The sequence below is a fragment of the Tupaia chinensis genome, unplaced genomic scaffold (genome assembly GCF_000334495.1).
Source record: "Tupaia chinensis unplaced genomic scaffold, TupChi_1.0 Scaffold000544_1, whole genome shotgun sequence".
Taxonomy (NCBI): domain Eukaryota; kingdom Metazoa; phylum Chordata; class Mammalia; order Scandentia; family Tupaiidae; genus Tupaia; species Tupaia belangeri.
Genome location: NW_006160056.1, coordinates 1,994,075 through 2,014,235, shown reverse-complemented (window position 1 = coordinate 2,014,235; position 20,161 = coordinate 1,994,075). Strand labels below are relative to the sequence as shown.

At 37.9% G+C, this 20,161-nt stretch overlaps 1 protein-coding gene across 4 annotated transcripts in view; it reads right to left on the bottom strand.

The window, feature by feature from the left end:
* The window catches only part of DYNC1I1 (dynein cytoplasmic 1 intermediate chain 1), a 427,557-nt gene extending 408,408 nt beyond the window's left edge, over positions 1 to 19,149 (bottom strand). For 2 of the 4 annotated variants that reach the window (XM_027775320.1, XM_014591225.2), the window contains exon 1: positions 18,958 to 19,149. In XM_027775320.1, the coding sequence (XP_027631121.1) occupies positions 18,958 to 18,987 (30 nt within the window). In that variant the 5' untranslated portion in view covers positions 18,988 to 19,149. The remainder of the gene's footprint in view (positions 1 to 18,957) is intronic. The other 2 variants (XM_014591224.2, XM_014591226.2) reach the window with 2 other exon arrangements.
* Positions 19,150 to 20,161: the final 1,012 nt, after the last annotated feature.

Sequence of the window (20,161 nt, the reverse complement as noted above, 5' to 3'; positions counted from 1 at the left end):
AGTAACTTTTTTTTGCCAATCAGTAAAAGACAACTATGCTTCTTGAAATCTACAGCCAGTGTATAGCCGCCTGAGTGCGTTCCTCAGTACTCCTCGACCTCCCCCACTAACAGCCAAATAAAACCACAGCCCAACTAACACCAGGGCTCTCAACTCTGATCCGCTGTGTTGGTGGCAATTGGGAGTCCTGGCTTGAGCCTGAATAAAAGCGACCCTTGTGTGCTTGCATCGGAATCAGCTCCTTGGTGGTCTTTTGGGAATTTCAAGACCAGGGGCACAACATAAACCAGTATACCACCTGTTGGTCCTAACAATAACACTTCTAATGCTTATTTCTGAGCAAATTTTTGAAACCTAGTCTGAATCACTCCCTTGGTGAGAGCAAGGAATATTTACACTATGCAAAAGTGTAAATGATGGTATCAAAATCACAAAATGTGGGATGGGAAAGTGAAACTGCAGGGCTTTTGTATGCATGTGAAGTTAAGTTATTATCAGTTAACAAGAGACTAGAGTGATTTTTAAATATTTTGTGGAAACCTCATGGGAACCACACAGCAAAAACCTAAAGGAGATACACAGAAGATAAAAAATAAGGAATCAAAGCATGGGATCACAGGAAATCCTCTGGTCACAAAGGAAGACAGCAAGAGAGGAAGGAAGGACAAAAGATCTATAAAACAGCCAGAACATGGCTCACAAAATGGCAGTATTCATTTTTTATCTACCAATAATTACTTTGAATGTGAATGGACTAAATTTTCCAATCAAAAGATGTTTTGCTGGGAACCAGCAGTTAGCGTAATGGCTATGTCGCTGGACTCCCACGTAGTCGACTGCGGTTCGTGTCCCGGATCCGGTGGCTTAAAACTCACGCCGGGCGCATGTGCGTGCGTGCCAAGGATCCCGAGAGGAGAATGGAGGAGAAGGGATTGCGGCGTGACCATCCCCCCTGGGGGGTGATTTCTCGCTTTCTGTCTCTATGTCTCTCTCTGTTTGTCTGGCGAGCGCACGCGCCCTACAGTGAAAATCTCTCCAAAAAAAAAAAAGATGTTTTGCTGAGGCCAGGGATGTCCCAGCAGTAATGCAATTGGGCCCACATAGGAAAGGTCCTGGGTTCTCCGAATATACCAGGTGAATATGCATGGGCCCATGGATCTCAGTGCTGGAGGGGCCTGTCTTTTTTTTTCTCTCTCCTTCTCTGCCTCTCTGTTTCTCATGGAAATAATAAACTTAAAAAAAAAATGCTGCCAACAAAAGACTCAGGCCACCTTGAAGGATATATATAGATTGAAAGTGAAAGAATGAAAGAGGATAGCTTGTGTGCATTTATAATAAAAACTCTCTAAATAGGAAAAGAAGAAATTTTTTAACCTAATAAGAGGCATCTATTAAAAAAAAACTATAGTTAACATATTTAATACTAAAAAACTGAATCTTTTCCCCATAATATCAAAATAGCTTCTATTGAAATCCCCATTCAATTGTACAAGGAGGAACTAGTCAGTGAAATAAGGCAAAAACAGAAGTCAAAACTTTACGAAAGACAATCTTTTTATTTTTAGAAAATGGAATTGCTTATGGGTCATTGTCTGAGAAACCAACATAAAAGCTATGGACTAATGAGTTTAGTAAGAGCACAAATACAAGGGCAACATATAAAAATCAATTTTATTTCTATGGGGCTGTCAGAAAAGTGATGACATATTTTTCTATGCAAAAATGCATTATAGCTTTTCTGATGACCCAATATTTAATAGATATTTATAATTAGAAATAAAATAAGTATAGTAATGTATTTGGTAGCATCAACAAACTTGGAATATTTAAGGATACATTCAGAAAAATGTATTTATAAACTGTATACTGCAAATTATAAAGCATAACTAAGAGAAATTAAAGAAGATATAACAAACATTTTATAAAGTTTCCTAAGGACCTAGAATAACCAGGATCATTTTAAGAAAGAACAAGTTTGGAACTGGTGGCATAATGATTATATTGCCAGACTCCCGTGTGTTCAACCGTGGTTTGACTCCCAAACTTGGTGGCTTAAAATTCATGCTGGGAGCATATACATGCGTACCCAAAATCCTGAGAGGAGACTGGAGGAGAAAGCTGTCTGACAGTAAATGAGGAAAAGACAGATGATTCAAAACACCGGTCAAAAGACTCAGCTGAGCATCCTCCATTGAGGATATCCAAATATTCTTCAGTATGAATATCTGATCCATTTTATTAGTCTTCACATTAAAGCCATGATAAACTAATACTATTTACCACCAGACTAACTTGAACAGACTGAGAGTAACACATATAGGAGAGAATGAGTAGCAAAGGGAACTCTCATCCACTAGTCATGGAAATAATGATTGGTACAATCACTTTGGAAAACTGACAATATGTTTACCTTATGATCCACTGATTTCCCTCTTAGGTGTATTCTAATAGAAACGCGGGCATTTGTGCACCAAGAATGTTCAAAGCAGCATTGTTTGTACTAGTTTGTAATAGTTCTAAACTAAAACAACTCAAACGTCCAATGTCAGTAGAAAGACTAAATGATCTTAGTATACTTATGTAGCAAACTACTACAGAGCCCTACAAATAAATGAACTATAGTACTTAAAATAGCATAGAGAATCTATCATGAGAGTGTGGTATTGTGATGAGGAAATATAAATAATAAAATCTGGTACACAAGATTAAACAAAGGAACAAGGTATGCAGTAAAGCAATATACTTCATATAATTACTTTTCTATAAAGTATGTGAAACAAGCAAATTTATTCAATGATGTAGAAGTGAGACTAGTAGTCACTTTTTAGGGGAAGGGAAAATTAGTGATTAAAAGGATACTTAAGGAGAGCTTCTGAGATGATGAGTAATCTATCTCTTGATCCATGTGGTAGTTACACGTAAAGGTGTTTGTGATAATTTATTGGTCCATGCAATTCTCTGTGTGCATTTTTAAAGTACAAAAAAAATTTGTTAATCATTGCTATTTCTGAGTGGTTAAGAGTGTTTGTGATATTATTCTTGGTACTTTTCTATGTCTTTTAAATTTCTTAAAAGAACAATTAAAAATATATACATTCAAATATATATGGATAACAGTTTAGGAAAGTGTAATTTTTTAAAAAAATATCTTTATTATTATTTTTAAATTTGCTACAGGGCACGTGCACTAACCAGAGAGAGGGAGAGAAAAAGTGATAAAGCAAGCCACCAGGTCCAGGATTCAAACCGTCATTGGTCAGGCGGGAACACAGTACTTTAACCACCAAACTACCTGGTGGCTCTGGAAAATGTAATTTTTATAATGACTTTTGTAGAGATAAAAATCTAAATAGCCCAAATTCCTTTTAACAAATAGAGACATTTTCAAAGTGCTTCACCAAAAGCAGCACTCCCACACAATTTCTCAGGAGCGGTCTACCAAATATTAAAGATCAGTTAGTCCCAGTACCACCTGTATTAATCAGAGTTGTCTACAGAGACAGAGCCAATAAGATAGATAGAGACAGAAGGGTGAGAGAGATACACATAGATAGATAGATAGATGAGAGGGGATTTATTAGAAGAGTTGGCTCACATGAATATGTAGGATCAGTCTTGAAAAAGGCCACTTTAAAGCTGGAGACACTGGGATCCAATAGAATGACTCATTCCAAGACCAAACGCCTGAGAAACTGGGAGCTGCTAACATAAATTTTGCAATCCAAAAACTGGAGAGCCTGGAGTTCTAATGTTCAAGGACAGGAGAAGAGTGCACTTCAGCTTCAGAAGAAAGAGAAGAAATTGCCTTTTTGTTCTATCAACCCTTGGCTGATTGAACGGTGCCTACTCACACTGAAGGCAGATCTTACCCACTCAGTGCTTTCTCACATGCTAATCTCTGCAAACGCCCTCATGGACATAATGATCCTGTTAGTTGTTAATCCTTAATCTAGTCTAGTTAGTACCTAAAATTAGTCATCACACCACCTAAACTATTACTGAACACAGAGAAAGAAAATAAACTTCCACCCTTTAATGAGGTACAATGTTGGGACCAGCAGGTGGCGTGGTGGTTAAGGCACTGGACACTCCCACATGGCTGACCAGGGTTCAAGTCCTGAATCTGGTGGCTTGCTTTCTCACTTCCTCTCTCTCTTACTCTCACCTCTGTCTCTCTCTGGTCAAATTAAAGTAAATAAATAAATAAATAAATGGAAGAATAAATAAAATAAAATAAATAATTTTTTTAAAAAATGAGGTACAATGTTAATGATAATTATGACAAGGTGATTAATTACACCATGTCTTGTACATGGTTTGCTTTTTTCCATTGGAGCCTTACCATGTTAATCATGGTAATTTAAAATTCTCCATCTGATAATTCCAACATCGGTGTGATAGCTAAGTTTGGTTCTAATGAATCCTTGTCACTTTAGACTGGTTTTTCTTGCCTTTTCTTGTGCCTTATAATTTTTTTTTTAAATCCATACATGTTGCAATTGGTCAAAGGGACTGTAGTTAACTGGCATTTAGTGTAAGGATTTGTATTCACCTGGCTAAGAGTTGGGCTGTATTTCATGTTTGCCATAGCTATGGATGCCAGAGGTTTCAAATCTCTGTCCTTTTGACCCTGGTCTTTCCAAAATATTCCTCCTCAGAAAAAGCCTGTGACTTGCATTTCATAATACTGCAATCTGCCTAAACCCTGTTGCTGGGGTGGTTAAGTAGAGGGAAGGGGAGTGTTCTACAATTTTGTTACTGAACTTGATTTGAGTTTGCTTGCCCAAGCACTGCAAACCAAACTGTAGGCATGGGGTGTGATGAAGGGAAGGATATCTTTATTGCCATGTACAAAGTAAGGAGAGCTGGCAGTTCATGGTGAAAAGGTGTGTCTGCCCAAGGAGTTTCTCACATGCACTTTTTCTATAAGGTGTATGCACTCATGGGGGTGAGGGGAAGTGAGAAATCATCCCCAAGGGACATGGTCATGCCACAGTCCCTTCTTCTCCATTCTCTTCTCAGGGTTTTGGGCACACACACACACACACACACACACACACATGCTGGCTGTGATTTTCAAGGCATCACATCCAGGACTAGAATCAAGTAGTCAGCCATGTGGGGTGCAGTGCCTTAATTACCACACTACCTGCTGGTTTCCCATATTTGTTTTTAAGAGTAAAATTAAAAGTATTGAGCCCAGGCATGTGATCAACCCAATGGTTGGTTCAAGAGGGTATGAATATCTCATGGGCCTTCTCGATAGGCTTTCTTGGTAAGGAGTAATCATCAGGTTTCTGGCACCTTTAGCTGGAGTCTTTGTGCTCAGAGCCAGGAGTTTCCATTCTGCAAAACATCTTAAAGTATTGAAATTAAAATACCATCTTTTCATGGCTAGCCAGTGGCATAATGATTAAGGTTAAGGTTAAGGTGGCTGTATTCCACATGACCATCACGTGGTTCGAGTCCTGAATTCAGCTGCTTGAGAAACACATGGGTCATGCCCAAAATCCAGAAAGGGAAATGGAAGAGAAGGGATTGCAGAGTGACCATCCCACCCTTCCCCCATGTGTTCTTACTTTCCCTCTCTCTTCAAGCAAATATAAAGAACCAAAACCTTATCTTTATTTTAAGTGTATGTTTTGGAAATCTTACACCTTCAGGACCAGCAGATGGCATAACAGTTATGTCCCCACACTCCCACATAGTCTACTGCAGTTTGAGCTCCAGTCCTGGCTGCTTAAAATTCACACTGTGCGCATGTTTGTACATGCCCAAAATCCCAAGAGGAGAATGGAGGAGAAGGGATTGTGGTGTGATCATTATTCTTGTTTTCTGTCTTTCTCTCTCTCTGTCTCTCTCTCTCTCTCTGTCAAGTACACGTGCCCTATAGCAAAAATCTTTTAAAAAAGAAAAAAGTATTATACCTTCACACATGGCCAATGTTGCTTTAACACCGTAATCCAAGTTTGAAGTCTTATCCCTTATTTTGGGCTACTACAATGTAGTGAACCTTGTAATCTAAGCCCCTTAAGAAAGACATTTTACTATTAGTTTAGTCCTTATCAATGTTCAGCTTGGGAAATGCTCATTTTCTCTTCAATAGAGGAGGAAACTGAGAATACATCATATCTATTTCCTTCAAGCCCTGACCCCAGTTAACTCTGTCTCCCTCTTCCCATTAGATAAGACAGGAAGCTAGAGGTAGCTACAGTGCAGGAGCTTGATTCCCTAACTGGGATAAGGCTCTGGCAAATTTCTTCCCCTGAAGAGTAGACTTTGTGATGGAGAAAGATATGCATAAACTTTAGAACAATCCTCTCTCCTTCTTGACCTGGCCATGGGGTAATATTTACTGACTTTTCACTGCAAAGACCTGATTAGAATTCCTAGAGATAAAAATCAGTGAAACTGTGAGATGCCTCTAAGATTTTAGCTCCCTGTTTTTCACGATCATGCTATTGGTTGGATCCTATATGGCTGACCCTGTGGTTCAGGTCTGGAGCTCATGGCTTCAAAAACATGCCAGGTGCATGGGCATGTGTGCCCCAAATCCTGAAAGGAGCGAGAAATGGAAGAGAAGGGTTTTAGTGTGACTATTCCCCTTAGAGAGTGCCCTCTCACTTTCCCTCTCGTTCTCTCTCTGTCTCTCTCCAGGGAGCGCAATTGCCCTTTGGCAAATTAAAGATAAACTTAAGTAACAAGGAAGGAAATAATAAAAATAAGGCTAGAAATTGATGAAGTAACAACAAACCTGTAAAAGTAAAAACTAACTACAAAAACTTGGTTTCAGGCTGGACCCAGAGTACAGTGGTTAAATACGGTGCACAAGGAGCTGAATTCCACAGAGCCAACCACAACTGGAATCCTGGCTGTAAGGCTTAAAAATCTATGTCTGGTACTAGCAGGTGGTGTGGTGGTTAAGGTGTTGGTTTCCAACATGGCTGACCATGGTTCAAGTCCTATCAGATGGACTGAAAATCATACTAGGCACATGTATGTGCATGCTGCAAATCTCAGGAAGAAACAGGATTGTGGCTTAGCAGCCCTGGTAGGTGATTTCTTACTTTCCCTCTTATTATCTCTCTCTCTCTTTCTGGCAAGTGCCTGTGCCCTGTGGCAAAAACCTTTAAAAAATGACAGGCATGTGTGCATGCATGTCCAAAGTCCTGATGGAATGGAGAAATGGAAGAAAAAGGATTGTGACATGGCCATCTTCCATTGGGGGGATGCTTTTTCTCTCTCTTTTCTCTCTCTCTCTCTTTCTCTCTCTCTCAAAGTACATGCACCTTCTAGTAATACAAATTTAAAAACTTGGTTTGCTGAAAATTGATAAAGCATCTGTTTAACAACTTCAAAAATTTTAATTTAGTAGCATTTAATTGAGCAAAACCAATGTGAGTTGGTAAGCCCCTAGAATGGCTTCCAAGAATCTAAAGAAACTTCAGATAGCTACATGGTGGGGTCATATTTACATACAAGAAAGGGAAAGTGATGTGCAAAAAATCCAAGTGAAGGAACGGGTAGAGCAATAACTGAATTGGTTACAACTGGATATTTGCCTGCATTAACACAGTTTAAAATGTGGGATGTCTATGATTGACTGAAGTGTAGCTGCAGTGATTGGCTGTAACTTAGCAACTCGCTAAGGAAGTCGGCTTCCAAGTGAGGCTGTGGTTTGTTTACAGGAACTCAGGTTTCTGAGTACAGAGGCCATTTCAAGCCAATATAGTTTAGTTTAATACATCTAATAAGTTTAATGAACTACAGAAAAGAGAAGGCATACATACAAATGTCAGGACTTAAAAAAGATAACATTGCTAGAGATCTCCCAGGCATTAAATATAAGTAAGGGACTAGTCAAATCCCACATGCTGGACATGGTTTGAATCTCTAGCCTCCCAACCTGAAGCTTTCTAGGGACATGCTCAAGTGCCCAAGATCCTACTGGTTAGAGGACTAGAAGAAAGAAATTGTGATATGACCAGATCTTTTGGAGGGTGTTCATTTTCCTTCCTTTTTCTCATGCGCATGTACACACAGTCTATCATAAATAAAGAAAAAAAAATTTAAGTAAGACTATATCAACATAGTATTAACAATTTTATGCCAAAATGTAAATGATATGTCTATAGTTCCAGAAAATACAATGTATCAAAATGACAGAAGACACAGACATCTGAATCAACATGTAATTGTCAAGTATTCATAATTTCTATAGTGCAAACTAAAAATCAAACAGAAGAAATCACTAATATAAAATCTTCCCACAAAGAAAACTTAAGCCATGATGAATACATAAATATGTCCTACTTTTACAAAGAAAGTAAGAAATATCTTCAATATTTTATAAGCTTTTCCAGTAAAGTACAATTATGCAAAGAGGAATGTGTGTGAAATATTGAGCACCTAATGGGGTAGACGAGAATGGACATTTGCCAGTGATCTTTGGCTGCCCAGGAAATAAATCCCATTTATCAATATATTGTTAAAAACAAAACAAGACAACACCACTGCACAGGAGTCTCTGTGGCAAGCAGGCACTGGAATGTTGAGTGTGGAGAAAGCGACAGAAAGACACAAGAAAAGTTAGAGATAATTCATGGTGGTGGAGTCAATGGGGTGCCAGGCATTGCAGCGATACTGCACTAGCAGTGGGATCCTAGCAGACTGTTCCTGGGGTACAATTATGGCTATGTTATCTGCTTCCCAGACACCCTGGAATCTTGCCCATTATCTGAGCCAATAACTTTAACTTTCCTGTCAACTCTGTTAGTCTCATAATAGTATTGTTAATTCATTTATTTTCAGGTTAATTTGGCCAGAGTTCACAGGTACAGTTATACAATTCCTTAGTACCCGAGGTGATACTGCTAAGAAACAACTTGCTCCTCCATACCCCATTTGTGAGGCATTACAATGCTTTCTAGAAATCTTCATTAATTAGTGTTAGTTTCTGCCATTTTCAGCCTAAGCTTCTGGCCTTTAGAGAAAACTCATCCCTACTTGAAATTTTCACTATTTATACCTTGAATTGTTCCACTGGGGTCTTTGCCAGACTTCTATTGTCATCTGAGATGACTGTGAAAATTTTAGGTTACTTAATTAATGGCCCAACAGTAAATTTTTTCCATCCCAAATGGAGAGCACTCCCTCAACCTTTGTTGTGGTTGATACATTTGTATTTATCAGTACTGATCAATCATAAATGTGGTTTATAAATTATGGTTTCTAGAAATACTATCCATTGCTACCTATTCATGTCCAATTTATATAGTAGTGGTAAGAACATTAGTGAAGGCTTGATACTAGTGACAAAAAGTCTGAGTACTTTTCCTATTTTCCAAAATCTTTTCAAAAGGGACTGGGGAAGTCATGCCCACTAACATTAACAGACCATTTATTTTCTATTAACAGGATTCTTCCTACCTCCTGTCCCTGGCATAGTATCTTTGAGATGTATATTTCAACCAATTACAGTATATTCTTGTGCTTATCTCTTCCCAAGACACAGAACTTCCCTTTTCCTTGAGATGTAGATTAAGCCTTTCTTTAACTAATCTCTTCCCAAGATACAGATCTTCCCTTCCAATCACCAACCTAAGCATTGTGAAATCCACCTATAACCTACAAGCCAACCCTTCCCTTCTACATGTCCCGCCTTTTATGCCAGAAAAATAGAAAATCTCCTCAGTAAATGTTGTCTGTCAATCTCAAAAACAAATAAAAGGAACCCCTGTACATGATCGCCTCGAGAAAGGCATGTATGGCTCTTCTCTGGGTCTAGGTCACTCATGTTTGGCTTGGAAATAAACCACATTGATTATTAATTATTAATTTTTATCAGTTGGTTATTTTTCCATCAACAGTAGTATATACTATAAAGGGCAGTGTAATTTATATAGATCTTAAAGTTTAAATGCTATATCCTTCTTGACATCTAAGAATATTAAGAGTAACATGGGGGGAGGGCATCAGGTGGTGAGGTAGTTAAGGCTCTGGATTCCCACATGACTGACTATAGTTCAAGTCCTGAACCTGGAAACTTGCTTTCACTCTCTCTCTCTCTCTCACATACAAGTTCTGTAGCAAATTAAAATAATAATAATTATTATTATAATAATGAAGATAATGATAAAATTCCAAAAAAAAAATAGATTAAGAGCAAAGTAGAGGCTGGCAGGTGGTGTGGTGGTTAAGGAATTGTATTCTCACATGGCCAACTGTAGCTTGAGTTCCAGACATGGCAGCTTGCTTTCTTGCTTTCCCTCTTTCTCTGTCTCTCCCTAGTCAAATTAAAAAAATAATAATAATAAATAAAATTAAATAATTCCTTTTTAAAAAGTAAAGTAGCAGATCTAATTCTCAGACTGAATCAATCTAGCTAATACTTTGGGTTTCTTTCTCTAAGGGTACTCTTGTTACAATACCGTTTGAAGCCTTCTGCGTTGGCTTTTATATAAAATATTATTGAGGTAGAGAAAATTCAGTATTCAACACAGTGCTCAACAGGATTGCTCATGGCTTCTACTCTCCTCTTTGTTTTAAAGAATCTAGAGGCCCTCAGTGCTATAAATTCAGAAATGTTTTCTGGCCTGGCCTCGTCCCTTGCTGAGATACAAAGTGTTGTTCCTAGCTCACAAAGTTATAGTGGCATCAATCCTTCCAAGGTCAGTTCCATCCTTGTCTCCTGCAGTGTTTCATATACTCAGGCTCCTCTGAAGTCCTTCTCAGGATATCAGCACTTCCAAGTCACTCCTCTCCTTTTCTGCTGTTGAATGATGACTGGGTTTGATAAATACCCTGAGTCACTCTCTAAGATGGGAAAAATTCTATCAGTCATGGTATCTCTCTTCTCATTAGTCTCTGTATTTGTGAGACTCTGACAACCAATCAATATACAACCACTACCTTAACCTGATAGTCTATAGTACTTTGAATTTAAAGTACAACTTATTGGTTAAACTTTCGTGTGATTTATGGGACCAACAGTTGGCATAATGGCTATGTTGCTGGACTCCCACATAGTCCACCACAGTTCGTGTCCCGGACCTGGTGGCTTAAACTCACGCTGGGTGCATGTGCATGTGTGCCCAGGATCCCGAGAAGAGAATGGAGGAGAAGGGATTGCGGCATGGCCATCCCCCCTGGGGGGGTGATTTCTTGCTTTCTGTCTCTCTGTCTCTCTCTATCTGGCAAGCACGCATGCCCTATAGCAAAAACCTCTCAAAAAAAATAAATAAATAAATAAACTTTTGTGTGATTTGTGATACCCACAAAAATCCTAATGTCTCTAGAGTTCATGCATACTATGATCATTAAATACACCTGAGGGTTCTGAGGCATGCACTTTCTGGCTTCTATAAAATATTTTAAAATATGCTTTTAAATGATTTATCTCAAGATAATTTTTTTAATATTTTAAATTGACACAATAATTGTGTATACTCGTGTAGAATAATGTGATGTTATGATATATATATATATACATATACACTTCTTAAAATCATTAAATTAAGCTAATTAACATATCCATACCCTCATATACTTATCATTTCTTTATGGTAAGAACATTTAAAGTCTTTTATTAACAATTTTTAAGCATACATTATTACTAATTATAGCCACAAAGCCATGCAATAGAATACTAGAATTTATGCTTCTTAACCAAAGGTCTGTACGCTTTGACTAACATCTCTCTTTCACCATCCCTTCTGTCCCTCTCCCACATCTCATCCTCTAGTAGCACCATTTTACTCTTTGTAAGTTCTACTCCACAAATAAGTGAGATCATACAGTGTTTGTCTTTCTGTGCCTGATTTATTTCACTTAACATAATGCCCTGTAGATTCATCCATGTTGTCACAATAATGAAATTCCTATTTTTAATAAATTACCAAAGGTCATCCACACTCACTAGAGAGAGTCGGAGAAGGAGAGAGAGAGAGAGAGAGGGAAAATTCAAAAGCACCCCCATGTTCATCTCACAATCCCATCTCCTCCATTTCTCCCTCCTTTGGGGATTTTCAACAACATGTACACATGCACTCAGAGTGTTTCTAAGCCATTGAATCCATGGTTCAAACCTCATGATTAGCTATGTGGGATCTAGCTGCCTTAACCACCATACTATGGGCTGACTCAAACTTCTATCTTTTAGAAAGCTATATATTATTCCACTGTGTATATATTCCATAATTTTTTTTTGCTAATAATTATGACGTTTTATTTTAGGATGATAAAAATGCTCTAAAATTGATCGTGTTGATGACTTGAACATCTCTACAAATATACATAGAAACATTGACTTGTATTCTTTAAATGATTAAGTTATATGATGTATAAATTATGCCTTAATTAGTCTGAGAAATAAAACAGGAAAGAAGGAAGAGGGAGGAGGGGGAAAGGGAGAATAAGAGAAAGAAAAGGGAAAAAGGAAGCTTCCACACCTCCAGAGGTGCATCCAAGATGCCTGAGATCCAGTATTACCATTTGTTCATGGATACTTAGTTTGCTTCCATGTCTTGGCTATTGTAAATAATGCTAAAATGAACAAGAGAATGCAGCTATCTCTTTGATACACTGATTATAATTCTTTTGGCTATAAACCTAGGATAATTTTTCAAAAATATAATACCTGTTGTGTTGTTTCATTCTGTAAATCTGTAATTTTTTTCCCTAGATTATAGGTTTATCTTTAATAATTGCCTGTATTCTGTGGACTCTGAAGAATCACCAGGGACACAGTCATCTAAGTGAATGACTTCCTCACCAGTTTCCCAACTTCCTGCTTTTATTGCTTTTGCTTTTTTATGATAAAGAAGAAGAGAGAAGTATTTTTGACTTGGTCTCACCATGTCATGATCCTCTGCTCCAGCCTCCCAGTTAGCTTGAATCACAGACACGTACCACTACTGACCCATTTAGGTTGGTCTGGGAACCAAACCAAGGCTTCCTACATAGTCTCAGCCTCAGGCAATGGTGCCCAACCACTTGTACCACCACAGCTGGGTTACCAGCTTCCCTGCATCTATAGCATCTTCTACATGACTGGTGGTACTTGTACATAGAACACATTTTGAGATTATTCCTAACAACTAGAAGAGGTTAATACCCAACAGTACCTGTCTTTGCCTGGGCTTACCTACAGCAGAACCAGAGAAAAAGGCTCATGTGCTTATACTTCATGTGACCCAGGAAATAAGACGGAGAAATGGTAGTGAAGCAGCAAAATCCAGAAAAATGATGTGTTACTTAGTCGACTACCCATATGTGTGATGTGTTGCTCAATTCCATGGGATCACTGAAGTGTTGTATTAAATTTATTTTAATATAATTTAACTTAAAATTAAAAAGTAAATTCCTAGAGAATAGTTCTCTGAACACAATGATTTTAAATTAAAAATAATTTACAAAAAACTGAAAACTACTCAGATGTCCTTCAATGAGTGAATGGCTAATCAAATGCATACTTTCATACCATGAAATACACTCAGTAATAAAAGGAAACAAACAATTTGACTGAATGTGAATAATTATGCAGGGCTAAAAAAAAAAAATCCCAAGTCTTACATACTGTAAGATTTTATTAATGTAACATTTTTGAGGGCTTCCCTCAACACGTCACACATAAAGAAAACTACTCAGATGTCCTTCAATGAGTGAATGGCTAATCAAATGCATACTTTCATACCATGAAATACACTCAGTAATAAAAGGAAACAAACAATTTGACTGAATGTGAATAATTATGCAGGGCTAAAAAAAAAATCCCAAGTCTTACATACTGTAAGATTTTATTAATGTAACATTTTTGAGGGCTTCCCTCAACACGTCACACATAAAAATGCTACATGAGGGATTCTTATGGTGATGGAAATGTTCTGTAAGTTGACTCTATCAATGCCAATATTTTGGTTGTAATTCTGTGCCTTAATGCTGCAAGATATTACCATTAGGGGTCTGGGGGACAGAGGATCCATCTGTATTTCTTACAACTGAATGTGACTATACACTTACCTCAAAATAATACATTTGATTTTTTTTTAAGTGAAAAGAAAATTCTCTCCATCAGTTATGTTTATCATTATTCCAGCATCATTCAATTGTCATAACCAAAGGGTAACCTCATACTATTATTAATATTATTATTACTATTATTATTATTAAATGGCAAAAGCTGAAAATTACCTAAAATATATAGCATTGATTAATATTGTAATACAGCCATAAAATGGAATACTATGCAGTTGTTTAAAAGCAAAGAAAGGGACCAGCAGATGGCTTAATGGTTATGTCACTAGATTCACACGTAATTGTCTGTAGTTCAAGTCCCAGACCGAGTAACTTAAAACTCACACCCAGTGTGTTTGCATGAGTGCCCAAGATCCTGAGAGAAGAATGGAGAAAGGATTGTGGCATGGCCTTTGGGGTGATTTCTCACTTTCTGTCTCTCTGTCTCTCTGGCAAGTGCCTGTGCCCTATAACAAAAAAATAAAAAAATACTCCCTCTTAAAAAAAAAAAAAAGCAAAGAAGACATAAGATATGTGAGGGTACAAGCAATAATTTATTTCGGTACAAAAACCGTTGAAATTCATGTATAATTTTTTCATATATGGACTTTCCATGAACATTGTGAAGGCCACTTGGGTTAATGTGAAAAATGTCAGAGCAGGTTATGATATCCATGTAAAACAATAGACCAAAGTAATATATACTTGTATTTGTTTGTATCTGCATAAAACTATTTAGGGAACATACACAAGAAGCTAATAATAGTTGTGTTTGCATTTGGGGCATAAAAACAGATGGGTGACAGTGGTGGAGAACTTTTCATTACGTATTTTTATACTTTTTTATTTAATAGTCATGTAAATGTATTATCTATCCAAAAATACAGAAAATGCCTTGAAAGTAAAAAAATGTAAACAAAAGGAAGAATTATCACTAATTCATTGACTCTCTCATTGACTCTCAATCTATATGTGAGAGTCATGATCCTGAAATCCAGGTTGGATAAAGTAAATAATCAGGCTTCTTTTCCCTTCAAGTATTTTTTATTGCAGTCCAGAAAGATGAATGTCTGAGAACTCGAAAGACCTATCTTGTGGCAAGGGTGGCACCTGCAGGACAAATTGAGAATTCATTGATTTACTGGGACATAGCTCGAGGTGAGTGATCATGGATCTCCCACTGGAGTTGACAGACACATTAGTTGCATAAGCACTGATGGAAATATTGCAACCCCAAGTATGTTTCACTTAGAGTATTCAGGAAAATTCCCACTTACTATCGGGTCATCAGAAAACTCATGACTCATTTTTGCATAGAAAACTACATCATGACTTTTCCTACAACCCCATAGTTCTGGCTTTCAGCAAACGCATTTAACACCCCCTAAGACACGATTTGTTCAGGTACAAAATATGGATCATAAGGCCCATTTTTCAGAGTTGTACGGATTTGAAGCAAGGTATCTGTAGTTCATTATTCAGCTATTGGGACACTCTAGGAGTTCCACAATCTAGTAGATATCACTATTGTTAATGGTCACTGTCTCTTGCCTTGCTTCTGTTTCAGCTAAATGTCCAGCTTCCTGCAAATCTGCCCCTTTACTATCTCCAGTCAGACCAAGCACAACATGATTTTTGGCGTTATACTGTGGAGTCACCCACAAAGGTCACCTGAGCAGTGATCAGGGTTCCTCCTCTCTTGCACACTGGGCTTCTGGGACTCTTGGATCCTTGGTCCAAGGTTCTGCCTGATTCAGAAACTCTTTGACTATGCCCTTCTCTCACTTCTTTTTTATGCCGAGCAGTTTATTTCTTATTTAGACTTTTGTCAAATAAAATACACATTTCAATATATGTAAACAAGAGACTTTGTTCAAAAAGACCTTTACAGTAGGGAGAAGGAGGATATTGTCATAGGTAATCACTTCTGGTCATATGACCTTTCAGTATCTCAATAGTCAAGGAGATAATATTCTTGTTTTATTGGGAGGAATAAAAAAAGCTAGGAAGAATCAGGGGTGGGGAAGAAGGATGGGCAGGTGGCATGATCAGATTTCTTTGAAATCCAGGGGTGTTGTTATATGGACTTGTTCTAATTCCAATGTTTGTTTTCAGGGCCAAAGTTTGGAGGCCTGGGGGAAGGGAGAAGCCTGTCTGAAGTTAGTGGAGGTAAATCAGTGGGCATTTATTCAAGTTGGTCAGTGGGAACAAATAGTTTAGGTATTATACCTTTTATGATAAAGAACAGGAGTTTGACCTTATTCTAGGTACACAAAGGAGTATAGATGTGAAAGAAAAATTTCCCCTGACTCTGAAGTTTTGAGTCTAAGTCTGCTAAAATGAAATAAAAAGAGATTAGTAGAAGTAAAAGCATAAAACACTTATTTGTTTACAATTTTACATAGCAGGAAATCTTCAGACTGAAAACCCAAAGATACAAGGTCAACTCTCCATTTTATGCTAAGATTCAATGAGGAACGGAGAGTCATTTGGAAATATGATCAGAAAAAAAGGTACAAGCCAATAATAATAGACTTGAGGTGGGAAGCCCAGCAAGATTTCTTCAGATTCACCTTGGCTTCTCTGTACAGAATTCTTTATGCAGGATATGGGGCAGAACCTTTTATGGAATGAATATCTTATATTCTACTATTAAATAAGATAGGTCAGAGAATTTCTTTATGGTCAGCTCTTGCACAAGAAGCTGGGGGAAAGTTAGAGTAATGTTTTTAGACTTTATGACTGGTTTTGTGGTTAAAAGGTTCTGGTTTCTATGACTTAACTTGGGGAAGAGGGACGCTAGTTACTGTGACTTTCCTTGAATGAGAGAATGAGGACCAAGGGGCAAGGGTAGGTCAAGGGGGTTCGTTATTTCTGAGGATGCTTTTGAGGCCTTAACTTTGGAGTTTGATTTTCTAAGCCCCTCAGGAGCTATCTGCGAGTCTTACCCAAATCATAACGGGAAGGGCAGTTTTCTCAGGGCAGTTTTTTGTAGTAAGCCTTTCTCCTGGAACACTAAACAATGGGGAGCTTCTTGGTTGTTGCAATGCTCTGAGAACACAGGGTACAAGATTGTCATTTCTAAACTAACACTTCATATTGCACCTTAACTGCTGGTGATTTAAGGTCATCATTCTCTACCTCTGATTCTTCATCTCTCTCTATTCAGGAGGAAAAAAAAATATATATATATATATATTTGAGAGGTTTTTGCTATAGGGCGTGTGCGCTTGCCAGACAGACAGTGAGAGACAGAGAGACAGGAAGCTAGAAATCACCCCCGAGGGGGGATGGCCACGCTGCAATCCCTTCTCCATTCTCCTCTCGGGATCCTGGGCAAGCACGCACACGCGCCTGAAGTGAGTTTCAAGCCACCGGGTCTGGGACTCGAACCATGGTCGACTATATGGGAGTCCAAGGCATGCACACACACGCACCTGGCATGATTTTTTTTTAAGCTTCCAGGTCCAGGACTTGAACTGTGGTTGACCATGTGAAATTCCAGCACCTTAACCACCATGCCACCTGTAAACCACTAAATGTACATTTGTTTAAAGTAACTGCCAGCAAGAGAAATTTCTCTTTACCATTGTAGAAAGTTACACATCATATACATCACCTTAAATACTTCAGGATGCCTATCTCAAGAAGAGCATTCTGTTATAGAACCACAATAATATTACCCCACTTAAAATTAAATTAAAATGTAAAGTTAATTGCATTGTATCTTCCAATATCCAGCCCACATTCTAACTTTTCTATTTGTCCTGCAAGTGACTTTTATTGTTTTATTTTCACCCTAGAAACATTTAATCTAGGTTCACATGTTACATTTGGATTCTACATCATTTCATTTCCTTGGCTTTGCTATTTAAAGTGTGACCCTGAACCAGTATTATCAACATCAGCTGGACATTAGAATGAGCTACAGAATATCAGGTCCTGCCCAGGCTACTGAAAGCGTTTTTTTTTTCTTGGAGAGGTTTTGCTATAGGGCATGTGCACTTGCCAGAAAGACAGAGAGAGACAGAAAGCAAGAAATCATCCCCCAGGGGGGATGGCCATGCCGCAGTCCCTTCTCCTTCATTCTCCTCTTGGGATCTTGGGTAAGCGCACACACGCACCCAGTGTGAGTTTATGACCGGGTTCCGAACTCAAACTGCAGTTGACTGCATGGGAGTCCAGCAACATAGCCATTATGCCAACTGCTGGTCCCCAGAATCAGCTTTTGAACCAGGTGACCTCCATGAACCTTAAGGCCCCAGAAGCACTGCTCTTGCACATTGTTTCCACATTTTCTCCTAGGAAATGGAATTTTTGAAAATTCTAGGGGAATTGTATTTTTTTCTACAACTACTTCTATAGCTAAATAACATTTATATTCAGCTTCCATGAATTCTTGAATGTTTATACAATGGTGATTTTCTTTTCTACGTTGTACTTTTCTGTGTCTGGGTGTGCTTTAGAATGTTAAAAGCATTCTTTTCTCCTTTTCTGTTTCTTTCTTTGGATAAGTAATATATGAATAGTTTCTTATTGTAACACTTCAAACGATTTAGAAACCTACAAAGAAAAATACACATCTACCCCGTATTTATTTTTTTTATCACTTTCATTCTCCTCCTCCATTGTAACTGTCAATTGATTTATATTTATTTGTATCATCAGGGTACATCAATCAGGGAGGGACAATCACAATGAGAATCATGGGAAGAAGATATTCGTCATAGAAATTGACCTTATACAATTATGGGAGGTATAGGGGAGTGAAAGTCTGGAAATGTAGTGAGAGATTAAAGAAAATCCCTAGCCAGAGTGCTAGGAGCAGTGTCATGGAGAAGCCAAGCCCAAGGACTTGCTGGGAAAACTGAGAAGCCAAGCATGTCCACAGCAACATGAGGTCAGGAGCAGAAGCTTGAGAAGAGGGCTCTGGGAAGCTCTTACCTCTGCAAAGCTACCTCTTTGTGGGTCCATAGCCAAGCATCATTTGATCAGCTCAGACCTGCTATTGGACATCAGAGTGAGGAGAAAGTCCAGATGGATTTGGAGCTTGAACCCACTGTCCATCACCATATATGACCACAGTAATCTTCTGTGATTAATGGCTGATCTTTTCCTCCCGTCTTCCAAATCTTATGCAAGTTCCCTATGGCAAATACTCATCTGGATTGAAAGAGAAAGCACAATTTGGCATTGCATCCTACTCGGCCTCTTTAGATGAGCATATATGCACTCATATCCTTTATAAAAACGAAGTCACATTATGAATATTATTTGGCACTTTGACAAAGTCTTCCATGGCTACTCATCATACTACAGGAAAAGTACCTCTTTTCAGATTTTGTATCCTCTTAATGCATCATTATAAAACTACAGGCAACATCTTTTAGTAGTTTATGAAATTAATTAGTGTGTCAAATGCACCATTAAAAAGTCATTCTCCCTGGGTGTTATTTCTTGCTTTCTGTCTTTCTCCGTCTCTCTCTCTCTCTCTCTCATGCATGCATGTGCATGTGTGCACGAGTACATGCACCATATAGCAAACCTTAAAAAAAAAAAAAAGATAAAATAGGGAGCCGAGTGCTGTTTAGTGGTGATACAAAGTGTTCTATATGGGAAATGTCCTGGGTTCATGTGTACATATTCCCAGAAACCAGACTGGTTGAGGCCGAGGTTGGATTGTGGCATGAAGATCCTGTTGGGAAGTGCTTGTTTTTTCTCTCTCTCTTCACCTATCATGAGAGAAATAAATAGATAAATAAAATTAAATTAAAAAGAGACTAGAATAGAACAAAGTAGGAAGTTTAAGACTGTTTACTTCCTCTGTAAGGATAACTATTGCTTTGTGAAATATTTGTTTTAGTTAAATACAGGTGTGCTGAGGGTACAGCCTGAAATGTGTATCTTGTTGAGGAAAACAGTGATTAAGGAAAACATTGATTTTTTTTCCTCCTTCTACCCACCCTCCATCTCAATATTTTGGTTGGATGTTTATTTGACTAATAACCCAAATTTGGAAAAGAATAGAGTAATATTTGGAGCTAATGGTTTTTGAAATAGAGGAAGTAAGAGAAAAAAAATCTAAATATACCTTTTGTAAAAAAACACATAAATATAATATAGATATAGGTCTTATCAGTTCACAGTT